This window comes from Pseudorca crassidens, chromosome 9 (assembly GCF_039906515.1).
Source record: "Pseudorca crassidens isolate mPseCra1 chromosome 9, mPseCra1.hap1, whole genome shotgun sequence".
Taxonomy (NCBI): domain Eukaryota; kingdom Metazoa; phylum Chordata; class Mammalia; order Artiodactyla; family Delphinidae; genus Pseudorca; species Pseudorca crassidens.
This window is the reverse complement of record NC_090304.1, coordinates 78,963,651-78,982,225: the sequence shown is the minus strand read 5'-3', so window position 1 is coordinate 78,982,225 and position 18,575 is coordinate 78,963,651. Positions and strand designations below refer to the sequence as shown.

The 18,575-nt window shown below is 40.9% G+C and overlaps 2 protein-coding genes across 2 annotated transcripts in view; both read right to left on the bottom strand.

Moving 5' to 3' along the window:
- Positions 1 to 18,575, bottom strand: part of LOC137230786 (tripartite motif-containing protein 77-like) — a 42,982-nt gene that overhangs the window by 14,767 nt on the left and 9,640 nt on the right. The gene's annotated exons all lie outside the window — the stretch shown is intronic.
- Positions 15,136 to 17,179, bottom strand: LOC137230785 (lysine-specific demethylase 4D-like). Its single transcript, XM_067750830.1, is given in 2 exon segments — positions 15,136 to 16,982; positions 16,985 to 17,179. Coding segments are annotated over 2 exon segments (1,968 nt in total). The 5' UTR covers positions 17,172 to 17,179; the 3' UTR covers positions 15,136 to 15,201.

Sequence of the window (18,575 nt, the reverse complement as noted above, 5' to 3'; positions counted from 1 at the left end):
ACAACCCCACCCATTAGCAGAAAGGCTGCCTAAAATCATAATAAGGCCACAGACACCCCAAAACACACCACCAGACGTGGACCTGCCCACTAGAAAGACAAGATCCAGCCTCATCCACCAGAACACATGCACTAGTCTCCTCCACCAGGAAGCCTACACAACCCACTGAACCAACCTTAGCCACTGGGGACAGACACCAAAAACAACAGGAACTATGAACCTGCAGCCTGCAAAAAGGAGACCTCAAACACAGTAAGATAAGCAAAATGAGAAGACAGAAAAACACACAGCAGATGAAGGAGCAAGGTAAAAACCAACCAGAACTAACAAATGAAGAGGAAATAGGCAGTCTACCTGAAAAAGAATTCAGAATAATGATAGTAAACATGATCCAAAATCTTGGAAATAGAATAGAGAAAATGCAAGAAACATTTAACAAGGACCTAGAAGAACTAAAGAGGAAATAAGCAACGATGACCAACACAATAAATGAAATTAAAAATACTCTAGGAGGGATTAATAGCAGAATAACTGAGGCAAAAGAAAGGATAAGTGATCTGGAAGATAAAATAGTGGAAATAACTACTGCAGAGCACAATAAAGAAAACAGAGGGGCTTCCCTGGTGGCGCAGTGGTTGGGAGTCCGCCTGCCGATGCAGGGGGCGCAGGTTCGTGCCCCGGTATGGGTGATCCCATGTGCCGCAGAGCAGCTGGGCCCCTGAGCCATGGCCGCTGGGCCTGCGTGTCTGGAGCCTGTGCTCCGCGGCGGGAGAGGCCACGGCAGTGAGGGGCCCGCATGCCGCAAAAAAAAAAAAAAAAAAGAAAATATAATGAAAAGAACTGAGGACAGTCTCTGAGACCTCTGGGACAACATTAAACACACCAACATTCAAATTATAGGGGTCCCAGGAGAAGAAGGGAAAAAGAAAGTTACTGAGAATATATTTGAAGAGATTATAGTTAAAAACTTCCCTAATATGGGAAAGGAAATAGTTAATCAAGTCCAGGAAGCACAGAGAGTCCCATACAGGATAAATCCAAGGAGAAACATGACAAGACTCATATTAATCAAACTATCAAAAATTACATACAAAGAAAACATATTAAAAGCAGCAAGGGGAAAACAACAAATAACACACAAAGGAATTCCCATAAGGCTAACAGCTGATCATTCAGCAGAAACTCTGCAAGCCAGAAGGGACTGGCAGGATATATTTAAAGTGATGAAGGAGAAAAACCTACACCCAAGATTACTCTACCCAGCAAGGATCTCATTCAGATTTGATGGAGAAATTAAAAGCTTTACAGACAAGCAAAAGCTGAGAGAGTTCAGCACCACCAAACCAGCTTTACAACAAATGTGAAAGAAACTTCTCTAGGCAAGAAACATAAGAGAAGGAAAAGACCTACAATAACAAACCCGAAACAATTAAGAAAATGGGAATAGGAACATACATATTGATAACTGCCTTAAATGTAAACGGATTAAATGCTCCCACCAAAAGACACAGATTGGCTGAATGGATACAAAAACAAGACCCATAAATATGCTGTCTACAAGAGACCCACTTCAGACCTAGGGACACATACAGACTGAAAGTGAGGGGATGGAAAAAGATATTCCATGCAAATGGAAATCAAAAGAAAGCTGGAGTAGCAATTCTCATATCAGACAAAATTGACTTTAAAATAAAGACTATTACAGGAGACAAAGAAGGACACTACATAATGATCAAGGGATCTGTCCTAGAAGGAGATACAACAACTGTAAATATTTATGCAGCCAACATAGGAGCACCACAATACATAAGGCAAATACTAACAGCCATAAAACGGGAAATCGACAGTAACACAATCATAGTAGGGGACTTTAACACCCCACTTTCACCAATGGACAGATCAACAAAAATGAAAATAAATAAGGAAACACAAGCTTTAAATGATACATTAAACAAGATGGACTTAATTGATATTTATAAGAAATTCCATCCAAAACAACAGAATATACATTTTTCTCAAGTCCTCATGGAACATTCTCCAGGATAGATTATATCTTGGGTCACAAACCAAGCCTTGGTAAATTTAAGAAAATTGAAATCATGTCAAGTATCTTTTCTGACCACATCACTATGAGACTAGATATCAATTACAGGAAAAGATCTGTAAAAAATACAAACACATGGAGGTTTGTATGCACTACTTAATAACCAAGTGATCACAGAGGAAATCAAAAAATACCTAGAAACAAATGACAATGGAGACACGATGACCCAAAACCTATGGGATGCAGCAAAAGCAGTTCTAAGAGGGAAGTTTATAGCAATACAATCCTACCTTAAGAAACAGGAAACAACTCAAATAAACAACCTAACCTTGCACCTAAAGCAATTAGAGAAAGAAGAACAAAAAAACCCCAAAGTTAGCAGAAGGAAAGAAATCATAAAGATCAGATCAGAAATAAATGAAAAAGAAATGAAGAAAACGATAGCAAACATCCATAAAACTAAAAGCTGGTTCTTTGAGAAAATAAACAAAATTGATAAACAATTAGCCAGACTCATCAAGAAAAAAAGGGAGAAGACTCAAATCCATAAAATTAGAAATGAAAAAGGAGAAGTAACAACTGACACTGCAGAAAAACAAAGCATCATGAGAGAGTACTACAAGTAACCCTATGCCAATAAAATGAACAACCTGGAAGAAATGGACAAATTCTTATAAATGCACAACATGCTGAGACTGAACCAGAAAGAAACAGAAAATATGAACAGACCAATCACAAGCACTGAAATTGAAACTGTGGTTAAAAATCTTCCAAAAAACAAAAGCCCAGGACCAGATGGCTTCACAGGCGAATTCTATCAAACATTTAGAGAAGAGTTAACACCTAACCTTCTCAACTCTTCCAAAATATAGCAGAGGGAGGAACACTCACAAACTCATTCTACGAGGCCACCATCACCCTGATACCAAAACCAGACAGAGATGTCACAAAGAAAGAAAACTACAGGCCAATATCACTGATGAACATAGATGCAAAAATCCTCAACAATATACTAGCAAACAGAATCCAACAGCACATTAAAAGGATCATACACCATGGTCAAGTGGGGTTTAACCCAGGAATGCAAGGATTCTTCAATATACACAAATCAATCAATATGATACACCATATTAACAAGCTGAAGGAGAGAAACCATATGATTATCTCAATAGATGCAGAGAAAGCTTTTGACAAAATTCAACACCCATTTATAATAAAAACCCTGCAGAAAGCAGGCATAGAGGGAACTTTCCTCAACATAATAAAGGCCATATATGACAAACCTACAGCCAACATCATCCTCAATGGTGAAAAACTGAAACCATTTCCACTAAGATCAGGAACAAGACAAGGTTGCCCACTCTCACCACTATTATTCAACGTAGTTTTGGAAGTTTTAGCCACAGCAATCAAAGAAGAAAAAGAAATAAAAGGAATCTAAAATGGAAAAGAAGACGTGAAACTGTCACTGTTTGCAGATGACATGATACTCTACATAGAGAATCCTAGGATGCTACCAGCAAACTACTATAGCTAATCAATGAATTTGGTAAAGTAGTAGGATACAAAATTTATGCACAGAAATCTCTTGCATTCCTATACATTAATGATGAAAAATCTGAAAGTGAAATTAAGAAAACAATCCCATTTACCATTGCAACAAAAAGAATAAAATATCTAGGAATAAACCTACCTAAGGAGATAAAAGACCTGTATGCAGAAAATTATAAGACTCTGATAAAACAAATTAAAGATGATACAAATAGATGGAGAGATATACCATGTTCTTGGATTGGAAGAATCAGCATTGTGAAAATGACTCTACTACCCAAAGCAATCTACAGATTCAATGCAATCCCGATCAAACTACCACTGGCATTTTTCACAGAAATAGAAAAAAAAAACTTCACAACTTGTATGGAAACACAAAAGACCCTGAATAGCCACAGCAATCTTGAGAACAAAAAATGGAGCTGGAGGAATCAGGCTCCCTGACTTCAGACTACACTACAAAGCTACAGTAATCAATACAGTATGGTACTGGCACAAAAACAGAAAGATAGATCAATGGAACAGGATAGAAAGCCCAGAGATAAACCCATGCACATATGGTCACCTTATCTTTGATAAAGGAGGCAAGAATATACAGTGGAGAAAAGACAGCCACTTCAATAAGTGGTTCTGGGAAAACTGGACAGCTATATGTAAAAGAATGAAATTAGAACACTCCCTAACACCATACACAAAAATAAACTCAAAATGGATTAAAGACCTAAATGTAAGGTCAGACACTATCAAACTCTTAGAGGAAAACATAGGCAGAACACTCTATGACATAAATCACAGCAAGATCCTTTTTGACCCACCTCCTAGAGAAATGGAAATAAAAACAAAAATAAACAAATGGGACCTAATGAAACTTCAAAGCTTTTGCACAGCAAAGGAAACCATAAACAAGACAAAAAGACAACCCTCAGAATGGGAGAAAATATTTGCAAATGAAGCAACTGACAAAGGATCAATCTCCAAGATTTACAAGCAGCTCATGCAGCTCAATAACAAAAAAAACAAAGAACCCATTCCAAAAATGGGCAGAAGACCTAAACAGACATTTCTCCAAAGAAGATATACAAATTGCCAACGAACACGTGAAAGAATGTTCAACATCATTAATCATTAGAGAAATACAAATCAAAACTACAATGAGCATCATCTCACACCGGTCAGAATGGCCATCATCAAAAAATCTAGAAACAATAAATGCTGGAGAGGGTGTGGAGAAAAGGGAATATTCTTGCACTGTTGGTGGGAATGTAAATTGATACAGCCACTCTGGAGAACAGTATGGAGGTTCCTTAAAAAACTAAAAATAGAACTACCATACGACCCAGCGATCCCGCTACTGGGCATATACCCTGAGAAAACCATAATTCAAAAAGAGTCATGTACCAAAATATTCATTGCAGGGCTATTTACAATAGCCAAGACATGGAAGCAACCTAATTGTCCATCATCGGATGAATGGATAAGGAAGATGTGGCATATATATACAATGGAATATTACTCAGCCATAAAAAGAAACGAAATTGATATATTTGTAGTGAGGTGGATGGACCTAGAGTCTGTCATACAGAATGAAGTAAATCAGAAAGAGAAGATCAAATACCGTATGCTAACACATGTATATGGAATCTAAGGGAAAAAAAAAAAGGTCATGAAGAACCTAGGGGTAAGACAGGAATAAAGACACAGACCTACTAGAGAATGGACTTGAGGATATGGGGAGGGGGAAGGGTAAGCTGTGACAAAGTGAGCGAGTTGCATGGACATATATACAGTACCAAACGTAAAATAGATAGCTAGTGGGAAGCAGCCGCATAGCACAAGGAGATCAGCTCAGTTGTTTGTGACCATCTAGAGGGGTGGGATAATGAGGGTGGGAGGGAGGGAGACGCAAGAGGGAAGAGATATGGGAACATATGTATATGTATAAAAGTGATTCACTTTGTTATAAAGCAGAAACTAACACACCATTGTAAAGCAATTATACTCCAATAAAGAGGTTAAAAAATTTTTTTTAATAATATAAAAATAACAGGAAAGAAAAAAAGAACAGATATGGTCCTTAACCTTCAAACAACCTGAGGTAAAGCAGATATAATAGGTCTTCTATTGCTGATAAACCTCCTGTAAATTGATGCAAGGGGCTGAAGAAATGACTTCCTCTGGATTTCACTCCTTAAATCCCCATGATTAAACATAAGTAAAGAGGGGAGAGATATGGGAACATATGTATATGTATAACTGATTCACTTTGTTATAGAGCAGAAACTAACACACCATTGTAAAGCAATGATACCCCCAATAAAGATGTTAAAAAAAAAAAAACCATAAGTAAGGAATGAAAAAAATAAATAAAATAAGGTAAATTAAAAAAAAAAGATCCACGATTTTCAGAGAATATGAAACAGAAAAATACAAAATGAATAAGCAAACAAAAAACACACTCAGGCAAGTCATATTCAAACTGAATAAAAACCAATAACAAAGAGAAATTCTTGAAGGGAGGCACCGAAATAGAAAAAAGAAAAATGAAGATTATATACAGAAGAATAAAGATAAAAATTATGGCAGAAACCTTATCAGAAACCATGCAAGCAAGAAGACAGGGAAGTGACATCTTTAGATTGCTGAAAGAAAACAACTGTCAACCCACAATTCTATATCCAGTGAAAATATACTTCAACAGTAAAATAAATATTAGAATTTTCCAAAAAAAGACAACTTGAGAGAATTCAGTGCCGTCAGGCCTAATCTGTAAGAAATACACAGCGAAGTTCTTCAGACAAAAGCATATGATGCTGGGAAGAAAACTGATCTACAAAATGAAGAACACTGGAAATTCAATAAAGACAAAACATATGCTCTTATATTTTAATTTTTTTTAAAGATAACTTACTGTTTAAAGCAATAGTTTAACAATGTATGTGTTTATGAAACTCATGACAATGATGACACAAGAAATGGAGAAGAGGAATTGGAAATATTATAAGGATTTTACATTACATGAAAAGTAATATAGTATTACTGAAGGTGGATGAAGTTTATTTAAAGAGGTATATTTTTAACTATATGTATTCATAGATGACATGACTGTGAGTGTAGAAAATTCCAAAGTATCTACTAAAAAAATCCTGGAAGTAATAAGTAAGTTTAACAAGGTCAGAGAATAAAAGGTCAATATATAAAAGTTGATTTCATTCCCATATACAAGTAATGAAAAACCTGTATTTTAATTTTTTTGAACCTCATATTTATAACTTGAAAAAGTGAATTAACAAAATGCAATAAGTTCTAGAGGTCTGATATACAACATTATAACTATACTTAACAATAAAGTATTATATAATTAAAAATGTGTTAAATGGGTAGATGTCATGTTAAGTGTTTTTATACTACAAAAAGAAGATAAATTAAAGAGGCAAAGGAAACTTTTGCAGGTAATGTATCGATATGTTCGTTGTCTTGACTGTGATGGCGGCTTTGTAAGTGTTTACATATATCAAAAGTTTGTCAAATTGTACATTTTAAGTATGTGGAGTTTATTCTTTGTCAATTATGTCTGAACACATAATTTTAAGTTTTAAGAAAGTGAATTAACTAGTTATCATTTTTAACAAAATATGTGCAGGATCAGCATGGCAACAGCTACAGAACATTGATGAAAGAAAAGAAAGATCTAGATAAACGGAGAAACATATCATGTTCATACATTGAACAATTTAATACTGATAAGGTGGTAATCTTCCTATATATGATCTATCAATTCAGTGTAATCTCTAACAAAACTCTAGAAAAATTTTGTAGGTATCCACAAGATGTTTTTAAAATTTGTTATGGTATACCAAACAAAGAGAATAGCCAAAACAATCCTAAAAAATAAAATCAGAATACTCACGTTACTTGATTTTAAAACTTAGTGGAATTCCACAGTATTACAACAACACAGCATGGAGAAAAGGATAGACATACTGATCGTTAGAACTAAACAGAAAGTGAAGAGGAGACCTGCAGAAATATAGTCAGCTGATTTTTTACAAGTGTAATGGCACTTCAATGGAGAAAGAACAGCCTTAGATAAAACACCAAAAGTACAACCCATGAAAGAAATATAAATTTGACTTTATCAAAATTTAAAACTTTCACTCTCTGAAAGATATAATTATAAGAATGTAAACCAATCCACACTCTGAGAAAATATTTGCAAACAACTGATAAGGAACTCATATTCAGAATATAAAATGAACACTTAAAACTCAAAAATTAGAAAGCAAACAACCCAATTTTTTACATGGACAAAAGATATAAACTTCACTAAAGAACATATTTAGATGGCAAATGAGCATATGAAAATGTGCTCAAGCATTAGGCATTGGAATTAAAACCACAGTGACATATTGCTATATGTCTGTTAGAACGGCTAAAATAAAATTTTTAAAAACTGACAACATCAAATGCTGGTAAGGATGCAGAGCAACAAGAACTCTCCTTTACTGCTGGTGGGAGTGAACAATGGTACAGTCACTCTGGGAGACAATTTGGCAGTTGATTTTTGTTTGTTTGTTTTGTTTTTATGAAACTAAACGAAGAATCATCACACAGCTCAGCAATTTCACTCCGAGATATTTATCCAAATGAACTGAAAAGCCTGACAAGACAGAAGACAAGACTTCTCTGGATCCACAAAGATCACAGAAATGTCTCACTCTTCCTATTAAACCTGGAACTACTATGAAGGGAGACACTGCAGAGGTTTCTCCCCTACGAGTCAATAGGGAACCCCCTCAAAATTTGCCCCACCTCCTCTCCTGGCTTCCTTAAGTCTCAGCAAAGCCTAACCATGAAGACATTTAGCCTGAGAATTAAGATACTATATCCTAAAGAAGCTGGGAGAATTATCCAGCATGTACTTGAAGAAATTGTGAGAGTCCCCTTAGGACTGGATTTTGAGGATGCCTGATCAAGGGGGCTAGAACATAAAACAGGATAAGAGAGAGTTTATTGGTCTGGGAGCACCTTCTCAGGATATGGGATATAACACTCTGGAAGGATATTAGAAGATTAGAACATTTGTTGCTTGCAGGCTCCTACAAGCCTGGAAAAAGCAATGGCCCATGCTTAGTAACAATGAAATGCATGAATTGCTCTGTAAGATGGGACAGGACGGGATTAAAAGGCAAAAGAGGCTTCCCCGGTGGCACAGTGGTTGAGAGTCCGCCTACCGATGCAGGGGACACGGGTTCGTGTCCCGGTTCGGGACGATCCCACATGCCGCGAAGCGGCTGGGCCCGTGAGCCATGGCCGCTGAGCCTGCGCGTCCGGAGCCTGTGCTGCGCAACGGGAGAGGCCACAACAGTGAGAGGCCCGCGTACCACTAAAAAAAAAAAAGGCAAAAGGGCATTTGTATCTTGGAGTGGATATATTATGAGGTCAGAAGGTCAACCATAGCATTGTGTTTGTCAATAAAGAGAATACGCTATTCACCAAGGTTATCACAAATGTGCTGGTGAGAGGGATCTAGCATCAGAAAGAAGTTCAGTGGTAGCTATCCTCTCCAGGATTGGGATGATGATAAAAGTGCTTACAGAGCTTGGCTACTGATATCACTCAGATGATAGGGCATTTAACTGCCAGATGCCAGCAGACTGCATTTTTGTAATGGCCAGCAAGGATTGAGCAGGAACCAAGATGGCTTGGCCCACATGGAATTGCAGAGATGGTTAATAAAATGAATAGGATCCCCGGGGGCAGAACAGATACAAGAGAAGCCAAGAATACTGCTTTAAGATATAATCAAAAGAAATCAAGAAAGTGTGATCAGGAGGCAGAGGGTTGTTTTCTCCAATTAATGTAATGATCCTTTTTTCCAGTTCCCAGGACTGAGACAATTTTCAGACTTCGAACTCCTTGATTGATGAGGTGACCACATCCCTAGGCGTAAGTTCCCTGTGACACCGTGACACAGTATTATATACTGTAATGATTACCCAGTCCTAATCCAAAGGGACCTATGGCTAATAACTCAAGTGACTGTTCATTAGGAAAATGGGAAGATGCATATATTTAGATTTCACACAGGGTATGAGATTTCATTGATACCTGGAGACCTGAAGCATAACCCTCACCTCATGTTAGACTGGGAACTAATGAGAATCAGGTAAGAAATGCAGCTCTGGAAAATCCCAGAGCATAGTGAGTCTGTTGGGTCTGCAGACCCACCTAGTGGTCATTCTCTTGGTAACTGAACATGCACTGGAAACACAGAAGACCTCACTCACGAGTCTGGCAGTTGACGCTCTCTGAGTTACCTCAGCTGGGGCTGTTGCCCAGAATATCTTCATATAACCTCTTCATGTAGTTGCTTGGGGGCTTCCTCACAGCATAGTAGTTTGCTTCCTAGAGCGAGGATCCCATTACTGTCAGATGGAAGTTATTCTACCTTTTGTGCAACACAGAGTGTCTTATCTGTTATTGCCACAACCCTACCCGTGTTCAAAGGGACGGAACACTTTCGACGGGGAGCAGTATTGAAGTTACATTGTAGGAAGAGAATGAGGGATGGGATATATTGTTGAGTCTATTTGGGGGTAAGGAGGGGAGGAATAAAACCCGCTATATCCGCTCTTCCTAAGAAGCTGATCTCAGGGATCTGCATCCAGAGAGTGAGGGCCCTGGATATAGTGGATTCAATGAGATAGCTCCACACTTCAAGCTCCACATTTCTATTAAATGCATCTCTAGTTCTCTGGAAAATTGGCACAGTAAATACTTCTTCTGTTGTGGGGCCCTTCAAGGACAACTGCACAATTACTCTGAATACAACATAGTAAAAGAGTGTTGACACAGATATGCACAATACTGAGTGGGAGAGATGTTCATCTCCTCATAGAGCACCAGGAAAAGACTTGGTGATTCTAGGACTGAGTGGTGAAGAAGGTCAGTACCTCTCCTCTGCAGGAAACCCCTTCTGATGTCTCCATATTTCACTGAAAGTCTTATTAATATGGGCCTTGTGGACTTCTGTCCATGGGAGTATTTCTGAGTAGAGGGTGGCATATCCTGCCTTTAATAGACAGATGTTAAAAACCCATAGCTGAGTCATCCACTGGACCTTACCAGTAAGTGTGGCCCGAAGAGACTGAAACTTGCCCCCACTCTCAGACAGAAATTGTTCTATTCTCACAGTCCCCGTGCCTCCCATACTCTGAAGGGACAGTCAGCCTAGTTCTTGTGGCCTCCCACTCTTCTGGATTGTGGAAGTTTCTGATGCTGGCTCTGAGACATGGCATCTCTTTGCAAAAATCTAGTGTCTATATTACCATTCTGCTGTGAAGGAACAGGCCCTGTCCTTGCCACAGGATTTTGACTGTCTTCTTATATGCACCTCTCCTCTGGCCCTACTGAACCATGATGTCTGACAAAATCACTCTGACATCTTTCTCCTTCTCCTTCAGTCCTCTGTCTGGCCCGGATCTCAGTACAAAAGTCTGGAATGTCTCTACCCACATTCCAGGGCTCTGCCTTGCTCTTCACTTTCATAACAAAAGATGTGTTGATCATCTAAATATCCCAGAGTGAGAAATGGCTGCTGCTTGTTCTTACCTGAGACCCAGCAATAAAGATGTAGGATCAAAGGGAGGAAGTGGCCAAAGAAGTTTTCCAGAATGTTCAGTCACGTTCCTGTGATGTGGCCTCATTTCCAGAAGCTGGAGTGAAGGTTCTCCTGTCCTGACTGATTCCACAAACATGTGAGGAGGTCACGCCTAACAGGACAAGGGGTATTTGGGATTATGTAATAGGAAGAAAGGAAGAGGAAAGTAAAGTCCAGGTAAAGGATCAGAGATGAGATTAGAACAATAGAGACATCAGGAGTAGAGAGGAACTTAGAGAAAGCAGTGCAAAAGAAGAGATGCATTTGTAGAGAAATTAGCATAAAAGGGTTACTGTGACCCTGCGGGCAGATATAGAGAAGAAGAGGTTCAAACAGTGCCTGGACCAAAGTAAACTGTCCTTACTTTAATAGATGTGCCAACAAATCCAAAAGAGAGATAATCCTTGGGGAATTTCAGCAGGGTTGTAGACAATATGAGATACGGATATGGGAGGCAACAGGCAAAACTTCCTGCACATTTCAAAATTATTCTCGGTGGTAGAAAATCCCATTTCAAGGAGTTGGCATGAAGCTTCTGCTGTTTCTGAACACCCAAAGTGAAAAAGACAGTGGAGAGCACTGTGGCCTGTGGTTAAGAGCACAGGCCCTGAAGCTAAACTGCTGAGTTTGATTCTCAGACCCATTGTTCACTAGCCCTGGTCAACTTGAGATGAGATGCGGCCATGCTCCCATTTGCAAAACAAACTAGGTACCTATCTCAAAGGGGGGGTAATTGGATCAGTGCCTTGCAGAAGTTTTAATTACTACTATTATTGAGTACATGAACAAAATGACAACAAGAGAGAGAGGGAGCTCACTCACGAGAAAAGCAAAAATACAGGAATTGAAGCAAAGGTAATAAAAATCGAGCAAGAGAGAGAGAGGGAAAACCCAAATGTGAGACAGTAGTTGATGAAACAGGGAAAGCATTTAAAAGATTTTCAAAACTTTGAAATTTGTTGTAGAAGAATGATGTAGGAAAACAGACATATCTGTATATAACCCAGAGTGGAGATTTCATCTGTTTTTCACACTCAGCATTCTAAGTCCCACCCCCACTCTCCATATCATGACCCACGATAGTAACAGATCTCAAGTATCTCTACTTGGAGCTCTTCAACCTGGCTTAAAAGACACAGTAGGAAATGGCCAAAGGTCTCAGCTAAGGAACTCACAATCAAGGAGGTGGGCTTTAGTTAGTTGGACCTTCTTTCATTTAGTTCTCAATTTGTAGGGTAGCAGTAAAACGCTTTTTCATGCTCCCACACCTCCTAAAATGAATCCCTAGACTGCTCCACCACGCTCTTGAACCTTGGTGTGGCTTTTAATAAGAGTTTCTCAGAGCCAGAGGGTCTCAGCTGCCCTTAGAGGTAGATGACATCAGGATCCCTTTAGGCTCCTAGTGGAGCCACAAAGAGATGGGAGACATACTGAAGCTGTGTGAGGACTCTAGGCATAGTAAAGCATGAAGAAGTGAGTTCATGAGTCCTGGGATTCTCTTTTCCCCCGGAGACCCAATCAGCCCACAACCAGGACTCAGGTTTCCTTTTGCTTGATCATGCCATAGCCTGCCAATTGTCTCTGAATACAGCTCCCTTAGATTAGGGAGTTCTGCATCACAGCCCCCGTTCTAGCACTGAGAACAAGCACCCTACTATTACACAGAGCAGAGCTTCTCATAGCTTCTCCCCATTCCTCATTCTTTTGGAGATTTGGCCACTGCAGCATGAGTACAATATTCCTAGGTGGGAATGCCCACAAGCCCCATCCTGGGTTTACATGAAAACAGACATTTAAGAAGGCTCCTGGTGTCAAAGGTTCTAAGTGGGGCTCTTCTCCCCTCTGTTCCTTGAAATAAGTAATAAACTCACAGAAAGAGGGAAGGAATAACCACAAGAACAAATTGGATGAATTTCCTCCTTTATACAAACCAATTCAGTGAACGATAACAGTAAAAAAAAAAATCTGTACTATTCCTTTCAAAGCCATTATATGAAATCTTTCATCAATAATCACCCCTGCTTAGCCTATCACTTACCTGAAACCAGCTTCTCACAATTAAAAAAAAAAAAAGAAAAAGCAGATAAAAGAGAAAAAAAATTTCTGAATTTCATTTATCCTTGAAAAACATGGCCTCTTTTTCTTGCTATTTTTCTCCAGAGACAAGATCCCCTCAAAGATTAAAGTCTTTCAGAAGGGTGGGAATATCTGACTTTCTTCTCTCCCCTTCTCATTTGCATGTGTGCCTGTAAGCTCACACACACTCAGAGGTTTTCAAAAATATACAGAAATTGCTGTGATATGTGAAATACCTTTGAAAACATCATCTCATCCCTAGAAGATTTGCTTCTGAATTTTTCCCAAGAAGGATATCAACACTGCAACTGATTTCACACCATGTGGATCTTTTCTTTCTCTTCCCCTCAATCCTTCTTTCAATATATATAAAAGCAATCTTACCAGTCAATCCCAGTAAATTTTGTTGGCTAATTTTCTTAATAAAATTTTCTCCAATGGAACACAAAATTTAAAAAGAAGTATACAAAAATATTAACAAAATCATTAATAAAGGCTACTTATGTATTCTGGGTTAAAACAGTTTATTTTTGTTATTTTGTACTTTACAGATTTTTTTGCAAGTAGCAAAAATATGAGTGCAAGATTGTATTAGAAGAGGAGATGTAGTTGGTTAACCCTATGGTACCCACAGACATTTGTATGAACTATAATGAAGCCTCTTTCATTAATAGGAGCAAACTCAGAACCTGCCAAAGAGGGGAGGGGAGTCTCCAGGTGCAGAGGCCAGTTCTCACTCCAATTCCACTTCTTTGAAGGTTTTCTGGATAACCCCCATTACCATCAAGGTGACCACAGGTGGGTTTGTTCCACATAATATGGTCCTGGTCTAATTTTTATTCAAGCAAGGGGCAGAGATGAGGTTGGAACTTTGATTAAACGCTTAATTCAAACTACAGGGAAAAACAAACTAACAGTAACCAGAAGCAAGGTAATTTTGTTTTATACAACTCACTTTTCTCACCTTCTAGTTGATGCTTTGTCTCAAGGAACCCCTGTTGCCTGATTTTGTCTGTCCCCAACACCAGGAACTGATTCTCTGTATCCCTGCCCACTGTCCACATTCAGGAAGGGGAGGAGACGAGAGAGGGCAAAAGAAGCTGCCCTTCCCAGCTGTGCTTTGTTTCCTTTATAAGAAGGGATCCTAGTCAGATTTGATGTTAATTATCAAGACTGACTTAGCCTAGTAGGTGCATCAGAATCACCTGCAGGGCTTGTCAAACCACAGCTTGCTAGGCTTCAACCACAAAGATTCTTTTTTTTTTTTTTCGGTACGCGGGCCTCTCACTCTTGTGGTCTCTCCCGTTCCGGAGCACAGGCTCCGGACGCGCAGGCTGAGGGAAGCCCAACCACAAAGACTCTTGATTCAGTAGATCTGAGGTGGAGCCACAGAGTTTGCACATCTAACAAATTATGAGATGCTGCTGTTGGTGCTGGACCGCAGTTTTAGAATCTCTGACTGAACCCATATCCATTAAAGATGATTCTTTTAGAGACTTCCCTGGTGGTGCAGTGGTTAAGAATCCACCTGCCAATGCAGGGGACACAGGTTCGAGCCCTGGCCCGGGAAGATCCCACATGCCACGGAGCAACTAAGCCCATGCACCACACCTACTGAATCTGAGCTCTAGAGCCCACGAGCCACAACTACTAAGCCCACGTGCCAAACTACCGAAGCCTGTGTGCCTAGAGCTCATGCTCTGCAACAAGAGAAGCCACTGCAATAAGCCCACGCACCACGATGAAGAGTAGCCCCCTGCTTGCTACAACTATAGAATGCCCACGCGCAGCAACAAAGACCCAATGCAACCAAAAATAAATACATTTATTTTTTTAAAAAAAGAGCTTCTGTGGTTTCTGGGGTGGAGGGTCAGATAAAGTCACATTTAGCAAATTCTTCAGTAGTCATGGGCTCACAGATTGAATACCATGCATTGGTGAGGAATTCCTCGCAGGACTCAAGAGATGCAGGTGCCTCTAGCTTTAGTCCCAGGGGATCACAGTCAAGGGTGTGCGGGAGACTGGTCTCTGCAGCTGGGACAAGACTCCTAGAGGCATAAGATTGGTCCAAACTTAAACCCTCACATAAGTTCACGGGGGCCCTGCAGTTCCCAGCATCGTCCCTGGGAAACACTCTCACAGTCCCAGGAACGTTGGGAGGAATCAAAGGGAGGCTGTCAAGGACACTGGATGTAATACCCTCCAGAGATGGCAGGCATGGGCCAGGGTGCATCGCATTTTCGGGATCCAATGGAGGACCCAAGGGTTGAAGATCAGGGGCGCAACAGCACCCGGAAGGCTTAGAAGGATGCTGCAGCCATGGGCTCAGCAATGCAGGGTTGTCCATCAACGGATCGCCGGCAAACGGGAGCTGAGCTTCTAAGTCCAGAGATGGGAGTGTTGTGTCTAAGGACAAGCGCCTCTTAGTCCGGGCCCGGACAGTCGGATCCTAAGTCCCCTCTTCCTGAGGACGACGACGAGCACCGTATCGTCCAGGTAGGGGGAGATCCGCAGCAGATGGACCTGCGGTCAGCGGCGGAGTCAGACCGGGTTCCGCGGAGCTGTAGGCAGCCGCAGCCCCGAACTGGGCAGCAGAGCAAGAACCCCAGGCCGGCTAGGGGGGCGGGGACGCAGGATCCACAGGGGCTCGACAGTGGGTCCCATGGCAGGCGGCCACGGGCGGACGGCGGTGCGAGGCGCTGCGGGACGGACAGTGCCTCCGGCGGAGCGCGGGTCCCCCAGGCGCGCGGACCTCCCTCCAGGCGTTCAGGAACTGGCTGCTGGGCACCGTGGGCTGCGTGTGGTCCACCACGGTCCAGTCCTGCCCGCGTTTCCACAGCTCGTAGCGCTCCGGTTGCAGGATGCGCACGAAGGCGTCCATGGAGAAGGCGACCCGGGCCTCCCCGCAGCTGCACTGCGATGCCACTTTGCCATAATCAATCCAACGCGGGGAGGCGAAATTGATGGCTTCCGCGCAGTTGAAACCGTGGTTGAAGCCGGAGTGGTAGCCATAGGCAAACGTCACGATGAACTCTCCAGCCTCCTGAGTGACCCGATCGAAGGGGATGCCGTTGTCCTTGAGGACCGTGGGCGAGATGAGAGCCACCTTGTGCCGCAGGAAGGCCTCACAGCCCCGCGAGCTGCCCGGGAAAAGCTCCCTGGCCAGGCGTTCCAGGCGCCGGCCGTGCTCCAGGGGCACCACGTACCAAGTCTTGGGCTCCCCGAAGTGCAGGTAGTCGACGCTGTAAAGGTCCATGTCCTCCGTGTGCCAGGCGAAGGCGGTCTTCCACATCCCGAAGTAAAGGCAGGGGGTGTTGATGCCTTCGATGACCACTCCGCACTCCTGTTCCAGCAGGTCCTGAATGGTTCCCAGGTGTCCAAGGTTCCACTGCTTCGTGTTTTCATCGAATAAGGAGCCACTGACGTCCGCACCATATACTGGTGAACCATAGGGGCGCGTTTTCCAATATTTTCGCTCCAGATCCTCAAAATCAGAGTAGAATGGAGTCTGGTGTGTTTCACTGTTTGTTAAGCGGCGATACTCGCTCACGGTCATGGCTTTCTTCTTTTTGTGGTGCTGAGTAAACACACCTGCCTGCCCAGAAATCACCGGCTGGAGCGGAGCGGCTATTAAGATGTCATCGATGTCACATAGGTCTCTCTGGCTTTCCAGTCCTGGGGTGGAATGATCTTAGCCAGGCCTGCTCGGTGTGCACCTTGGGATTCCATATAAGCAATGTATTTATTGAAATCATTAAACTCTTCTTTGGTTGGACGAAATACCATTATGCCACAACTTGGGTTCTGGGCCCAGTTGGACTTAGACTTCATAGCTTTCATTAATAAGCAAGAAACTCCCAAGCTTTTACTTATGTTCTGGATAGGTGAGGATGCTGGAAAACACTACTTTTTCAAAAATGGGTTGGAGTATATCAGCAGGAACCCCCAGTAGACTTTAATGCAATGAGTTGATAATATTTCTTAGGCTTGCTGATTCTGCCGGGGACTCCACACTGGGCAGAAGCCTTGCTCTGGACTGATGCTGCTGAGCCTGCAAGTCTGTGATGTCCTTGGTTGACACTTGGCTCTGGTCTCTTGAGCTCTAGTGAATCACCACCCAGCCCTGGGTGGGTATCTCAAATGTAGTGTCTTCAGGGCAGTGTTGGAAACAAAAGCTAAGAAAAAATACAATAGAGACAGGTTGCAAACTAATGTTTGGAAAGAGTTACTAGGGAACTACAAATAAAACACCACCATGGAATATAATTGCATATTCAAAGAAAGGCTAAAATTTCATAAGATTGACAGGACAAGAAATGATGTTGTTGTGAACAGTGGAAATTCCTGTACTCTAGTAAGGAGAATGGAAATCATTACATTCACTTCGAAAAACTATTTGGACAGTATCCACTAAAATTGAATTTACCCATGTGCTATGATTCATGCCTAGGATATGTATATGTCTGTGCAATGAAAGTCAAGTCCAAGAATGTTCAGAACAACATTATTTCAGTAGCCAAACACTGGAAACAACTCAAATGCCAGTCAACATTAGAATGGTTAATTACATTGTAGTATATTCATACAATGGAATACAATACAGCAATGAAGATAAATAAGAACTACATGAAAATATAAGAATAATTCTATAAACAGAATACTGAGCAAAATTATCCAGACTCAAAAGAATACCTATTCTTTGCTTCCATTTATATAAAGAGAAAAAGCAGGCAACGTAATCTGTTAGAAGTCAGAGCAGTGGTTACCTTTGTGAAAGAGAGAGGTTGTGAGTGGGGGAGTGAGGAAGTCTCTAGAAAAATGTGAATATTCTATCCTGAAGCCAGGTGCTGGTTACACAGCCATCAGAATGGCTCACTGTCAAAAATCATCAAGTTATGATGATTTTTACAAATTTCTGTGAAATAATTTTTTTAATTATTTAAATAAATTTAAAAATATAGTTTAGGGTTAAAAGCATTAAAGGAGACAAATATCTTTCATCGTACCAAAAGAAAAAGCAAGGGTGATTAAAAATATATGAACTAAACATTCAATTGAAGAAGCTACAAAATAAAGAAGAGAAAGAAGGGGTAGGAGTAAAAAATAACAAAGAATAAAGACAAAGTTAATGAAAGAAAACACATACAACACCAAACACTGATGACCAAAAGTATTCTTGGAAGAAATTAATGATAGCAATAAAACATGGGCATAACTGAGCCTAAGAAAGAAGGGGAAAATAAA